Source organism: Thalassophryne amazonica, chromosome 13, assembly GCF_902500255.1.
Source record: "Thalassophryne amazonica chromosome 13, fThaAma1.1, whole genome shotgun sequence".
Lineage (NCBI taxonomy): Eukaryota > Metazoa > Chordata > Actinopteri > Batrachoidiformes > Batrachoididae > Thalassophryne > Thalassophryne amazonica.
Genome location: NC_047115.1, coordinates 73,365,665 through 73,381,629, shown reverse-complemented (window position 1 = coordinate 73,381,629; position 15,965 = coordinate 73,365,665). Strand labels below are relative to the sequence as shown.

The window sequence follows — 15,965 nt, the reverse complement described above, 5'->3', positions numbered from 1 at the left end:
CTGTGCACATGTCCAAACCATATCAATCTCTCCTCTCAGCCCAGTTTCACATTTTTTTTCATGCTCCCGTGACAAAATGAGTCAAATTTTCGTGAAGGGTTTTTTTTTTTAACTCACTATTCCTAACCTATTCCAAGAATGAATTCGTGCTGCCGTGATGAAAATGAGGCGCTTTTCGTCACAATATCACGAACCAATAGATTAATGTATATTTCGTGCTGCTGAATCACGACTTGCCATGAGACCAGGTAGCTCCTCTCTGACTTTGTCTCCAAAATGTCCCACCTGAGCTGTCCCTCTGATATGTTCATTCCCAATCCTGTTCATTCTCGTCACTCCCAAAGAGAATCTCAACATCTTCAGCTCTGCCACCTCCAGCTCTGCCTCCTGTCTTTTTGTTAGTGCCACCGTCTCTAAACCGTACAACATAGTTGGTCTCACTACTGTCTTGTAAACTTTCCCCTTCACTCTTGCTGATATTCTTCTAACCCTAACCCTAAGCCTAACCCTACCGTCTTGTAGACCTTACCCATCACTCTTTCAGATATGCTGTGGTCACAAATCACTCCTGCTACCTTTCTCCACCCACTCCACCCTGCCTGCATGCCCTTCTTCACCTCTGTACCACACTCTCCATTACTGTGGACAGCTGACCCCAAGTATTTAAACTCCTCTACTTTCACCACTTCTACTCCTTGTAACCCCACTATTCCAACAGGCTCGCTCTCATTCACACACATCTACTCAGTCTTGTTCCTACTGACTTTCATTCCCGTGCTCTCCAGAGAATATCTCCACCATTCCAGGCTAGACTCAACCTGCTCTCTACTGTCAGTACGGATCACAGTGTCATCTGCAAACATAATAGTCCATGGAGACTCCTTCCTCATCTCATCAGTCAACCTGTCCATCACCACTGCAAACAAGAAAGGACTCAGAGCTGATCCTTGGTGTGATCCCACCTCCACAGTGAATGAGTCTGTCATTCCTATTGCGCATATCACTGCTGTCACACTATCCTTATGCATGTCCTGCACTACCTCACATACTTCTCTGCCACTCCAGACTTCCTGATACAATGCAGTTGTATGTAAAAGTTTTGGCACCCCTGATGATTTTCATGATTTGTTTGGATCAGCAATTTCAATTAAATATATCATATAGCAGACAAACACAGTGAAATGAAGTGAAATGACATTTATAGGATTTGCAGAAAGTGTGCAATAATTCTTTAAACAAAATTATGCAGGTGCATAAATTTGGGCACCCCAACAGAAAAAAATACATCAGTATTTAGTAGATCCTCCTTTTGCAGAAATAGCAGCCTCTAAATGCTTCTTATAGCTTCCAATGAGAGTCTGGATTCTGGACCATTAGTCTTTCCAAAACATCTGACTGAGATGGTCATTCCAGAACATTGTACATGAATGCCTTAGCACATTTTGAGCAGTGTTTAGGGTCTTGTTGAAAGATCCAGCCCCGGCGCGACTTCAACTTTGTCACTGATTCATGAACATTGTTCTCAAGAATCTGCTGATACTGACTGCAATCCATGTGACCCTCAACTTTAACAAGATTCCCAGTACCTGCACTGGCCACACAGCCCCACAGCATGATGGAACCACCTCCAAATTTTACCATAGGTAGCAAGCGTTTTTCTTGGAATGGTGTGTTCTTTTTCAGCCATGCATACCACCCCTTCTTATGTCCAAATAACTCAATTTTAGTTTCATCAGTCCACAGCACCTTATTCCAAAATGAAGCTGGCTTGTCCAAATGTGCTTTAGCATACCTCAAGTGACTCTGTTTTTGGCATGTACGCAGAACATATAGCATCTCTTTGTACAAAGTGCGCTGTATAGTTGAACGATGCACAGAGGCACTGTCTGCAGCAAGATCAAGTTGTAGGTCTTTGGAGCAGGTCAGTGGGTTGACTATGACTGTTCTCACTATCCTTCACTTCAGCTTATCTAAGATTTTTCTTGGCATGCCACTTCGGGCCTTAACTCATACTGTACCTGCTGTCTTCCATTTCCTCACTAGGTTCCTCACAGTGGAAACTGACAGCTGAAATCTCTGAAATAGCTTTTTGTATCCTTCCCCTAAACCATGATGTTGAACAATCTTTGTTTTCAGGTCATTTGAGAGTTGTTTTGAGGCTCCCATGTTGCCACTCATTAGAAGAGATGCAAAGAGGGGAAACATTTGCAAATGGCCACCTTAAAGTCCCTTTCTCATGATTGGATTCACCTGTGTAAGGAGGTCAAGGGTCAGTGAGCTTACCAAACCAATTTTGCGTTCCAATAATTAGTGCTACATGTATTCAAATCAATAAAATGACAAGGGTGCCCAAATTTATGCACCTGCCTGATTTTGTTTAAATAATTATTGCACACTTTCTGTAAATACTAGAAACTTCATTTGACTTCTCAAATATCAGTATGTTTGTCTGCTATATGATATATTTAACTGAAATTTCTGATCCAGACAACCAATGATTTATAAAGGAAAATCATGAAAATTATCAGGGGTGCCCAAACTTACATACAACTGTACCATGCAGTGAACTGAAGAGCAGAGGTCAGTTCATGTCCACCAGTCAGACACTTCGTTTTGTATTGTCTGTATTTCGGTTGTGTTGAGAAACATGTGCAAAGCCTTTCTGTGTTTGCATGTGTTGTTTCAGTTGGTGGCAGACACATTCTAAAATCAGATTATTAAATGTTTGCAAGCGTTTTTCAGTTTGCATGGTGGTTGTTTTTGTTTTTGTGGTACAAATACTTGTTGAATTGTTGCTTTTTTGCATTTGTAAATATCCTCCTCCTGCATTTGAAAGTCTTATCACCCACAGTAGATGCTCACATGGTCTTTTTTTGTTGTTGTTGTTTTTAACATTTTGTGAATCTTTGATTAGCAGAAATGCCAGCTGGGAAACTTTGCAATAACAGAATTACAGTCAGAGCACATTTTCAATGGTAAAATGAAATACGGCTATATTCTGCTGTCACAACTGCCCTATTATGAGTTCATAGTAGTTGTTAGTCATCATCGTCATTGCAATCCCTTAGTGGCAAGGAAGATCGTCCCTCGATCGATTCCCGGATGGGATGGTGATGACTGAACAGGCACAGTCTTAACATGCACTGTTTCTGACAGACCCTGCACATTTGTCGGTGTGTGGTATAGCATAGAAAGTATATAGGGCCAATCCAGAGATGCCTGTGCATGGGTTTGTTTAGCATGGGAATATTGTTGCACGCTGACAAACACATGGTCCTTGACAGATCCTTAGCCTGGTCTGATGGCCTCAAAATCCCAGACGATCAGGGTCTGAGGACCTCCTACAACTTCTTGTTTCACTAGAGCCCCATTAACCATCTCATGTTCACGGTTCCTGTTGGGCCTTCATGGTTACCATCATGGGCACACAAATACAGTGGGAACACTGTATTTCATTCCAACAGGCAATACCCTACTTGATCCATTACACAAGTGTCACGATGCAGACAAGAGGTTGGATTTTGACACCCAATTGTTACTATATTTGAGAGTTAATTACTATTAAACTTTAAGAACTGTTCTGTGCTTTCACATTGTCATTACGCTTTTGGAAATGGGACATTACTATAAAAATTTGGTCTTCTATTTTAAATTACATTGGTATTACTATTTGGAAGTTATATAATTTTCTGTTTGCCAGTTTGAAAGGTTAGCATCTCTGGATTTGATGATGAACCAAATAACACTGTAAGCAACCCCACAGATTTCCCAGGCCTTCCTAAATATGAGCTTTATCCTTCCCACAGGGTGGAGACTGTCGATTGTGGGGACAAGGCTGCATCATGGCTCTCAGAGTTCCTCGGACAGCCGTGCCGCCTGATAAGACAATGTCCTGATTTTACCAGAGACATGAAGAAGAGGCATAGCGGGGGTACCTCTAAAACCTTTAAGCTATTTCTTACATCTTTACCTTGCATTTTTCTAATATACTGTAGGTCAGTATTTCTTTGCATTGGTGTGTGTTGGCTGGATTTTTTGCTTTTTTGCTTTGACACAAATACGATAGTGTTTCTAGCCAAAGCAGCATGTGAAGTTCTGGGGTTTTTTTTTTTTTTGTTTTTTTTTTCATTCCTACGCTGCTGAAATGCAATGAAAATACACTTGTAAAAATGTGAAATTATAATGATGATATACCGGTACTTTCTAAAACTAAAATGGCATACAATAGGTGTCTTTCAGCGCGTTTGTTCTTCCTCCATCACCTGAAACATGCTCTGCGTTTTATATCGATGCATGTCCATTATATTGGGATGATTTCAGACGGTGATGTATGAGTGCCAAAGTCAGTATCAGGTATTCGGTTCTGTTACTATCTTGTGGACACCCTGTCTTGTGTACAGGGTGTCCCAAAAAAGTGCCACAAAAACAAAGCTGTAGAAAATGTATACACTTTTGGAATACTGATATCTGTCATATGTCATCTTGAAGCATATCTCAGGGAATTTTATCTCTGGTGTTCATTTATAATTTCACCTCAGTTTGCAAGAGTTTTAGCATTCACAAGATGTGCTCAATATTTGCACCGCTCCTCTGGTTCAGCCAGATCTCTCTATCAGTTTGAAATTCATTACAATCCTCCATAGTGCCTTTCTGTCTGGTGCTTTTCTGACTGCAAAATGACTGATATTGTCGATGGGTTTGTACGATTGATTTGATCTCAAAGTAGAATTCCACTAGTTTCCCTTCTTGCTCGATGGTAAGCGTCATCCTCATGGGTTCAGTCTCAAACTACATCAGAAGAAATTCCTTACGCATATCTTGATGTCTGAAAACAGAAAAAAACAAAAGAGTTCAGGTTAGCCGTTGCAGAATTAGAGTCTAATGATTTTGTGGCACATTTTTTGGGATACTCTGTACTTGTGTTACTTACAGTAAATCAAAGGTGGAAGAGAGAAGGCAGCATTTTTGGACATAGAGCATATTAAAAACAAACAAAGACAACAAATACAGTGGATTGCTATATGTTCTGCACAATTGTCTGGAGGAATGAAAAGTAACTCAAGCTGCAGCTTGCTTGAGGAGTTAATCCATAAAATGTCATTCCTGTTGAAAATTCTGACCAGAATCACAACTGCCCATGACATCAAAACAGTGGAAGGAGCAGTTGCAGGTGTTGCAGAAGCACATTTCTGATGTGGGAGGAGGAAAGGCACACAAACTACCTTGGATCAAGGTAGTTTGCGTGTAGGGGTTTTTTTGGGGGGTGGGTCTTGCATGCATGCATGTGACAGAGAGGTGAAAAATAAAGTAGATGTCCTTCAGAGAGTATTTGAATAAACTGTGCAGCATTATTATATTGGGATAAATATTAAGCTTGACCATGTGTCCTGGGGACAGATTACAGTCTGAAGTCCTATTTGTCAGTTCAGTTCACAGCTAAATTTTATCCGCATAACTCTGGCATAACTGCATTACCTCAGTAAGATCTCGAGGCAGTTCTCCCTCTTTTGGTGCAACATGATGGAAATGGCGGTCTGGTGGTCGAGAATGACAATGATGGACAATACACAGCCAGAGGACCCACAATGCCCTTCAGAATAATAACAGGGAGCTGTTGTGGCAGCGTCCAAGGTCACTTTACAGTAAAGTCATAGAACATCTACAGTCTGGGATAAACTTGACCGATGTGTATGACAGCAGCCAAATCAGTGACCTCAGTCCAGCCTGGAATGTTTGTCTCTGCTTCTGATTGAATTTTTGTGCCTGTAGAAATGTTTCCAAATGCAGTATAGGCAGTGGTGGCCTTGAACTGAGGAGATGGAAATGAGAGTAATTCATTAACAAGCTCATTTCAAATAATGTGTAACTTTAAAACAGCACATACGGTATGATGAAAGAGACTAAGAGAAGCGCCTGTTTGGTTAATTTCTTCAAACTTCAAATCAGAAAAAGTTGGGATGTATAGAAAATCCATATAAAAAAATTAAAACAAACCCAAAAAATGGTGATCCTTACATTTACTTTGACTCCTGTTTCATTGCAGACAGTATGAACCCACAACACATTCCAAAAAAGTAGGGGGTGATAAGACATTTACCACTATGTAATGTTGTCATTCCTTCTCACAACACTTAAGACATTTTGTCAGTGAGGATACTATCATGTGCACCTTCTACAGGGGCACGATTGAGAGCATCCTGTCAAGCTGCATCCCACTGTGGTACAGCGCCTGCACCGCATCCAGCCACAGGACCCCTCAGCACATCGTGAGAGCAGCTGAGAAGATCACAGGCACCTAGACATCTATAGCACCCCCTCACCCGCAAGGCCATTTGCATGGCGGGAGGTCCCACCCACCCATTAAACTGCCTCTTCAGCCTGCTACCCTCGAGGAGACTGCGGAGTCTGAGCCAGGATCATCTGACTGAGGACAGCTTCACTCACCAGGCTGTCAGAGCACTCCACCTCCTCCCCGCTCCTACCCCATTTGCCCTGCTGCCCCCTCACACACAAACTCTAGATCCTGACCCCGCCACCACCACCCTCAGACACTGACTTCTTACTCCCTGACACCCACCTCAAACACTGAACATACCTCCATGGACTGCTTATGCACTACATGCACTTTAAATTACTTTGAATAAGCTCATCACTGTTCAATTTGCACAAGACATACTGCTACCACCAGGTACCTCACTGACCACATTCTACTGTCTACCATGTTTAGATATTTATTTTATATTCTGCTGTTGTGGTAGCTCTGCACATAAGAGACTGTTTTTTGTTTGTTTGGTTTTTTTTTTAACTCTGTGTTGTCCGGTGTCGCAGACCGAATGGTCCTCCCCTAAAAATCGGCCCGCCTTTTGCATCTGCGCATGCGTCATTTCAGACCACAGCAGCACGTCTGAGATGGAGTCTCTTCACTCAACACAATCAAATGGATTAATGGGATTATTAACCATCAGATGATAAAGGTAAAACCTCTTAAGTCATTCTAAAGACAGTTTTAAGCAGAAACGAGACCGTTTTAAGCAGAAATGAGGCAAATTTCCATGACGCTTTGAAATATCCGATGTACAGTGAACGCATCAGCTAGCAGCTCGTTTAGCCGCGGCGCTCTGATCACTTCTGCCGCCTTTTATGATGAAATAATGAGGAATTTATATGGAAATGATTGTTGTACAAAAGCTTCATATACCTGTCGCTGAGCTAGGTGATGACTGGAGTGCAGTTTGAAGCAGAAACGAGGTGATAATCTGTCAACCGCGTCATCAGGGGGGAGCGATTTTGTTAGGGGGGCCATTCGGTCGGTGACACCGGGAGACTAAGAGTCACGGAATATCAATTCTCTGTCTCTGTGTATGCATTGCAGAATTGACAAATGAAGTTCACCTGACTTGATATCGTACATCTTAATCACCTCTTGCCATCACCTGTTTGATAATAACATCATTTAATTTTTTTTTTTACCTCATTACTAGCCTTGCATTGTCCCCGTTCCACCTTTTTTGGAACGTGTTGCAGGCCTGAAATGCAGGAATGGATGTAAATTATTAAATGAAATGAATTTGATCTGACAAAACATGAAATATCTTTAGTTCATACTGTCTGCAATGAAATAGAAATCAAAATAAATAGAAGAATCACTTATCTTTTTCTTTACTGCATCATAACCACTTTTTTTTTATTTGGGCTTGTGCAAAATACTTTGTTTTTGTGTGGAGGTTTTAGAGCACAACCACTGTGGAGCAATCACAAAGTCTGCTTCTCTGATTTAATATGTTTTTCTGTGTGGAAGCAGTCTGTCTTTCTCACCCACATCCACACCTGCTTCTAATCCATCATAAATCGCTAACCATCCAGCAGGTGGGAGACATGTCTATGGGATGTTACATGGGCAAAGCAAAAGTTTTGTTTTGACTAATCTGGAGCATCAAATTAACCAAATATGAAGGAGTTTGTCCTCATTCTGTGCCCTTTTAATAGCATTTTTTTTGTTATATTTATTGTATATCAACCAACCGGAGAAAGGATGGACTCAATACACCATTATTTAATAAGTTGTGATTTCAGTGCCCATGTTAAATGGTAAGTGCACATTTTGATCAATATTAACAAATATTTTTCTGTAAAGCATGAATATTTGGAGATATTAACGCCATCTGTAAGACTTTAAAAGTTGCTGTTATTTATCATAATTGGTTGGCATTAAATAAATTGCTATGGTAATGAAGTCTTTTGTTCCTAGCAGGTGCCTCTGCTTCTTTGTCTCTGGTGAATGAAGCTCAGTATCTTATGATCAACCGTGCCAGCGTGGGCCTCATTCAGCAACTAATGAGCAGCAGGTTTGAAATCCCCATTCATTATTTAAAATACACAATTCTAGTGAAATGCAGCCAGATGTGGTAGCGCCATTTAAAATGACATCACAGTGGATTATTTACATAGTTCAGCAAAAACATGCAGTTTATACATTTCCTTTCTCAGGCAACAGTCTTCAGAGGATCCCATCTTTGAAACACAGAACATTATTAATCGCTTCAGAGCTAATTTAGTCATCGCTGGAAGAGAGCCTTTCGAGGAGGATAATTGGTTGCACTTGATTATTGGCAACACCCGATTCACGGTGAGCTGACACGCAGAGATAAATTATCTTGAAATGTTTTCAGCTTTCATTTTTATGCTGAAGCCGAGGTGCCATTGTGATAAAGGTTGTAGGTCAGTGTGGAAGATGCCAGATGGTTGGAGTTGACCAGGACTCTGGGACCAAAACGAAAGAACCACTGCTTTCTCTAACTGCCTGCCGCAATGCGAAGGTCAGTCACTGCTCTGCCAGGTGCTGCACTTACAGTAAAAAATAATAATAATCAGCCCTTTTAACCTGCAGTACATTCTGGAGATTTGAACATATTTTAATACAGATGCATCAAGGATTCAGTCGGCAGTCACAGAAGGCTTGCCGATGCACTTTGAGCATTTGTTAACTATGAGTGCTGGGATAGGCGCCAGCCCCCATGACCCTTAATTAGAGTAAGCGGGTATAGAAAATGCATGGATGTGTGCTAATGGTTCAAATAAAAATAATAAAAATCACATTTTCTCCATATGTAAAATAAATAAAACCCAAAGTAGTGTGTTTTCCGGACTATAAATCGCACAGAAGTATTAGTCCTATCTGTCTCAGAATGCCTCATGGAGAGAGAGAGAATAAAAGTTGCACTGGTCTATAAGTTACATTTATTTTTAAACTGGGGTGCTAATGCTTAATGCAACAAGAAGTGAAATTAATTTAAATGGCATTTATTATAGCACTGTGATAGCGAGCAGAAGCTAACTGGCTAATTGATGTTATGGTACAAGGCTTCTTGTTGCTATTGAACAGATGATAATTTGTGTGGTGCCAGGTGTAATTAGGTCAGCTAAATAAGGAGGTGCTAGTCCGTGAATAATTTTATAGGTTAATTGCACAACCTTAAAATCTGACCTCACAGAGACAGCAAGCCAGTGAAGAACATGTACATAAGGATTCACAACCTTTACACTGTAAAACTCAGTGAGTTAGTTGAACTCAAACCATTTGAGGAAACCGATTGCCTTAAACCATTTGAGTTTGCCAACTTAAATAAAATCATTTTCAAAAATGTAATTGTTAAAGTTTTAGTAACTTAATTTATAGTTAATTAAACTTATGTAAATCTAGTTTATGTTTTTCAATAAAAAAGTGACATAAATTTCTACCTAAAAAAATTTGCATTACATTTTGGATTACATTTTTTGATGTATTCTTTGGTTTACTTGTTGACTCTGCGTTGTGTTGTTATGACTCTGCCCATTCACTACCCTCGGGACGCGAACTCACGATCTTCGGCATGGACGTCGGACTCTAACCAGAAGGCTAAAACACACTGACTCTGGCCTCATGACCAAAGAATTCTTTTGAGCTGTTGGGAGTGAGGTTTACTAACTACATATGCACAGCAACACCTGCTGGCCTCCGTTACATAACCTCAATTAAAATGAGTGAATGGAATGCACTGGAAATACATCACCAACAGTAAAATGCCCCAAAACTTTAAATGCACTTAAAGGAACTGAGTTGTTATGACAACAATTCATTTTTGAGTTAGTTTAATTAATGGAAATGAGTGAGTGTGACTATAACTTTTTTTAAAAAGTTTGAGTTACATTAACTTAATTATTGTATTAAAATCAAGTGTTCGGTTTAACATGAAGCTCAAAATTGAGCTCAGGTGCATTCTGTTAACACTGATCATCCTTGAAATGTTTCTACAGCTTTATTGGAGTCCACCTGGGGTAAATTCAGTTGACTGGACATGATTTGGAAAAACACACCTGTCCACATATGAGGTCCCACAGCTGACAGTGCATGTTAGAGCACTAACCAAGCATGAAGTCAAAGGAATTGCAGACCTCTGAGGCAGGATTGTCTCGAGGCACAAATCTGTGGAAGGGTACAGAAACATTTCTGCTGCTTTGAATGTCCCAATGAGCACAATGGCCTCCATCATCTGTAAATGGAAGAAGTTCGGATCTATCTGGACTCTTCCTAGAGCTGGCTGCCCGTCTAAACTGTGCAATCGGGGGACAAGAGCCTTAGTCAGGGAGGTGACCAAGAACCCAATGGTCACTGTGTCACAGCTCCAGTATTCCTCTCTGGAGGGAGGAGAACTTTCCAGAAGGACAAGCATCTCTGTAGCAATCCACCAATCAGGCCTGTATGGTAGAGTGGCCAGATGGAAGCCACTCCTTAATAAAAGACACATGGCAGCCCACCTGGAGTTTGCCAAAAGGCACCCGAAGGACTCTCAGACCATGAGAAACAAAATTCTCTGGTCTGATGAGATACAGATTGAACTCTTTGGCATGAATGCCAGGTGTCATATTTGGAGGAAGCCAGACACCATCCCTACAGTGAACCATGGTGGTGGCAGCATCATGCTGTGGGGATGTTTTTCAGCAGCAGGAACTGGGAGATTAGTCAGGACTGAGGTAAAGATGAATGCAGCAATGTACAGAGACATCCTGAATGAAAACCTGCTCCAGAGCGCTCTTGACCTCAGACTAGGCTGTTGGTTCATCTTTCAGCAGGACAATGACCCTAAGCACACAGCCAAGATATCAAAGGAGTGGCTTCAGGACAACTCTGTGAATGTCCTTGAGTGGTCCAGCCAGAGTCCAGACCTGAATCCAACTGAACATCTCTGGAGAGATCTGAAAATGGCTGTGCACTAACGCTCCTCATCCAACCTGATGGAGCTTGAGAGATGCTGCAAAGTGGAATGGGCAAAACTGCCCAAAGATGCACCAAGTTTGTGGCATCATATTCAAGAAGACTTGAGGCTGTAATTGCTGCCAAACGTGCATCAACAAAGTCTTGAGTATTGGCATCCTGTCCAGGGTGTACCCCGTCTTGCCCTATGACTGCTGGGATAGGCTCCAGCCCCTCCCTTAAGCCTTGATTGGAGTAAGTTGGTGTAGAAAATGAATGAATAGTAGAGCAGACTTACCATGACTTGGCTGACTAGTTGGTGCTGCTCTTGTTGTCTCACAGTTCAAACAATTTTGTTCTGAGTAGTATAAAGGTTACAGTTCCTGTTTTATTCCAGAGCATGGTCTTTCTGTTTGACAGCATTATTCCTGAAATTTACTTATTTTCTAAGATAGTGGTTCTCAGTCAGGTCCTCAAGTACCACCTGCACGTTTGATCTCTTCCTGTTCTGCCACGAGCTGATTGGCTCACACAGGTGGTCTGGATAAGCCTGGGATCCATACCAAGCTTCAGTTTAGGCAATGATAATGTCAGAGCATGTTTACAACTGTTTGACTGGTTTTACATCAATGGTTACTGGGGGAAAAAGTTTTTTCTGATGAGTCAAAATCAAGACAGCGAGAGCAAAACTACAATTTAGATCATGTGGCATGCTGTAATTATTTTTCATGTCAGCTGCAAGGATTTGTATGAACTAGCTTGAAAGAAAGAAGTGTGGTCTGTGTTGCTGTTCTCTTTTTTTGTTGTTTATGCGGGCGGTATCAACCCACTCGCATCTGTGTTGCTTTGGGTCTAGTGCAAGTTGAACACCAACATGTGACTGCAGGTGTGTGAAATGTGATTGGACTGAAGCACATCATATTTTTTCATGTTATTAATTAATTGTCTATACCAGCTTGTTTCAATTCAGGGTCACTGTGGAGCTGGAGCGTATCCCAGTGGTCATTGGGCGAAAGGTGGGGTACACCCTCAACAGGCCGCATCTGTCGCAGGACCATGCATATGATGCAGAGAAGACACGCACATTCAAAACACATAAAAAGCGTGCTGGATCAAGAAGAATATACCAAAAACAAAAACAAAGAAATCTGCACCGCCACAGCACTCCCAAGCAAAAAGCTTTAATGAAAAATGTGACATTTCAGGTGAACTTCCTCTGAGCAAGGGCAGTTTGCCTGAAATGTCACATTTTTCAAATGTAGACAAATGTAGCCATGTGTTCAAAAACCAGGAAAATGACAGCAATCGCTGAAAGTGGTGAAATTAACCCCTTAACGCCTGTTGTCACATATATGCTACAATATTTGACTCAAATATGCAACATACCAAATTGACCAGTATGCCTGTTGTCGCAAATTTGCAACATACCATTATTATTATTATAACATTATAACATAAATTATTACCAAAATTACTATTTATTTTTTTGAGCAAAAGTGTAATTAATAATCTCAACATTATTTACCATCTACTTAAAGACTAAAACACACACAAAACATTTTTTTATATACAGCTATATAAATTCAGGCGTTACGGGGTTAATATGACCCCTGAGAATGTGGGGATCATCCTCAGCCCCTGTCATCATACCACATTTTAAGAATGACCCCTGTAGACCATGTTAATATAATCAAAAGTTGTTACATATGTTGTTAAGTGCCAAGACATGTACAACAAATCTATCCATATATTGAAGAAATGGACAAAATATTGTAATTAGTGAAAATGGTGAAATTAATCGGACCCCTGAGAATATGTGGATCATCCTCAGCCCCTGTCATCATACCACATTTCAAGAGTGACTCCTGAAGACCATGTAGCCATATTTTGAAGAAACGGAAAACTGAAAATGGTGAAATTGATTGGACCACTGAAAGTAAATCAGCAGATCATGCATAATATTATAATATCACGTCAAGAGCGACCACAACACATCATCATTACAATGTCAATGACGTCAATGTGCCATTCATTCATAATTTTGTTTGCTGTTGACACTGAATCACAATCACATTATGATTTAATGAATGGATTCAGCAACAAAACTCAATTCTGTCATCAGCATGATCAGTTACTGTTTACATGACATGACAACTGGAGACTGTCTTGTCAAGAATTCGTTCACTTGAAAACATAAAAACAAACTTACTTCGTCAAGTTTCAGTCACAGCTGGTCTGGCAGCTGTGACATGTTCTGCCAGAATGACAAATACGCGCCGATAAAATATTGATGAAATTCAAATGCAGAGCACACGAGAAATGGCAGCAAATTCTGAATTTTGCTTGGCTTCCTGACAAGTACTCCTTGTGTTGCCATTGGATTTGTTTACATATATGGTAAGATTAAATACTTGTCTTTGTATTTGCCGAACGATAGGCCACAGGTATGGTCCGCATTGCGACAGTTCACATTATTGCACAGCATGGTTTTTTTGTTTTTTTTTAGCTTTTTTGCATAGTAAATTCCTGTCATAAATACATTTGAATGTCCAAATTATTGACGACTTTGACAAAAAAAAAAAACTTTTCTGACAAGGAGAGATGTGCTGCTTGATATTTATGTAGTAAAAGTTTGTCTGACATTGAATTTCCTCTGAAAAATGCCTATTTCGTCATTGTTTCACATCTGTAAAACAACATTTTTTAGCCTAAAAATACAAGACTGGTTACCATGGTAACTACTGAAGGATATGTTAAAATATTGTGCGACAGTTATACACTACCAAATAGTGTTCATACACCAAATTTAATTGAAATCGATGAGATGTCACTTTCCATGTTTTGGGGCCTCATGGCTGATTTTCTCAGTCAGCTGCTCTTAAACTATGTTGAAAGTCTGCCACCAACCTGATGATGGAAATAAGTGTGTGTGTGTGTGTGTGTATATATATCACTGCTGTACATGAGGATGAAAAAAAAATTTCCACTTTGTACTCACTTTTGTATGTGCAGCCAAAGAGTGTAGCATAACAAGTATCCTCACAGGAAAAGCTGTTAATAATATCCTCGTCTGAAGTAAGTGCAGCAAATGTATTTGAGCTTATGAGATGGCTAATGGCAAAATGTTTATCAGTGGATGCAAAGTGGAAGAAAATGGGGCCGCTAACAGTTGTGTCAGTGTTAACAGGGATACAAATAATGAATGTTTGAGTTCAAATGAAAATGAAATATTTCTTCCATTGAAAGAATGGAAAAACATTCATTATTTGTTTTATATTATGGTGAAAATAGGTCCTTGTCATTTGATATTTTATTAATTTATAAACAACAGAAAAAGGACTTACATTTTGGTGTTCGTCACTGGTGCTTAACAGTTCAACACGAACTTTAAATAGGAGTCCAAAATTGTTTTCAGTAGTCCTTGATGCCGTCTGCTGACTTTGTGTACTCCGCTATGTTTCGCTAAACACCATCCCCAGTAGGGTGAGCATGTGCAGTGGTCGGAGTGTGCAATAGCACATTTCATATAGTACCAAAATTCTTCCTTGCCTTTTAGCTGTTCCCGTTAGGGGTCGCCACAGCAGATCAATCGTTTCCATCTCACACTGTCCTTTGTACTGTATCTTCCTCTGTCACCTCAGCACATCCATAAACCTCCTCTTTGGCCTCCCTCTTCTCCTCCTGCCTGGTGGCTCCATCCTCAGCATCCTTCTCCCTATATACCCTGGGTCCCTCCTCTGCACATGTCCAAACTATCTCAATCTTGCCTCTCTGACTTTGTCTCCAAACCGTCCCACCTGAGCTGTCCCTCTGATATGTTCATTCCTAATCTTGTCCATTCTCGTCACTCCCAAAGAGAATCTCAACATCTTCAGCTCTGCCACCTCCAGCTCTGCCTCTTGTCTTTTTGTTAGTGTCACGTCTCTAAGCCGTACAACATAGCTGGTCTCACTACTGTCTTGTAAACTTTCCCCCTCACTCTTGCTGATATTCTTCGGTCACAAATCACTCCTGCCACCTTTCTCCACCCACTCCATCCTGCCTGCATTCTCTTCTTCACCTGTCTACCACACTCTCCATTACTTTGAACAGTTGATCCCAAATATTTAAATTCATCTACTTTCACCACTTCTACTCCTTGTAACTGCACTATTTCACTGGGCTCCCTCCCATTCACACACATGTACTCAGTCTTGCTTCGGCTGACTTTCATTCCCCTGCTCTCCAGAGCATATCTCCACCTCTCCAGACGAGACTTGCTCTCTATTCTCACTACAGATCACAATGTCATCTGCAAACATCATAGTCCATGGGGACTCCTGTCTGATCTCATCCGTCAACCTGTCCATCATCACTGCGAACAAGAAAGGACTCAGAGCTGATCCTTGGTGTAATCCCACTTCCACCTTGAATGAGTCTGTCATTCCTAATGCGCATCTCACCGCTGTCACACTATTCTTGTACATGTCCTGCACTACCCTAACATACTTCTCTGCCACTCCAGACTTCCTCATACAATACCACAGCTCTTCTCTTGGCACCCTATCATAAGCTTGTTATGGTTCGGAGAACCGGGTTGGGTGGTTGACCCAAATGCAGGAGCAGTAAGGAACACAGATAAGTATAAAAAAGAGTTTATTAAGGAAGGACTGCGCAGTTGGGACAACCGAGGATGGACCACCAAAACTGGACAGGACTGACAGGACCACACGACAGGGACTGGAGTCAGGGAAGC

The 15,965-nt window shown here is 40.9% G+C and overlaps 1 protein-coding gene across 2 annotated transcripts in view; it reads left to right on the top strand.

Moving 5' to 3' along the window:
- Nucleotides 1-15,965, top strand: part of mocos (molybdenum cofactor sulfurase) — a 71,314-nt gene that overhangs the window by 33,569 nt on the left and 21,780 nt on the right. Inside the window, exons 11-14 of one of the 2 annotated variants that reach the window (XM_034185102.1) lie at nucleotides 3,807-3,931; nucleotides 8,252-8,345; nucleotides 8,488-8,626; nucleotides 8,712-8,816. In XM_034185102.1, the coding sequence (XP_034040993.1) occupies nucleotides 3,807-3,931; nucleotides 8,252-8,345; nucleotides 8,488-8,626; nucleotides 8,712-8,816 (463 nt within the window). Of the gene's footprint in view, nucleotides 1-3,806; nucleotides 3,932-8,248; nucleotides 8,346-8,487; nucleotides 8,627-8,711; nucleotides 8,817-15,965 lie in introns of both variants that reach the window. The other variant, XM_034185101.1, reaches the window with a different exon arrangement.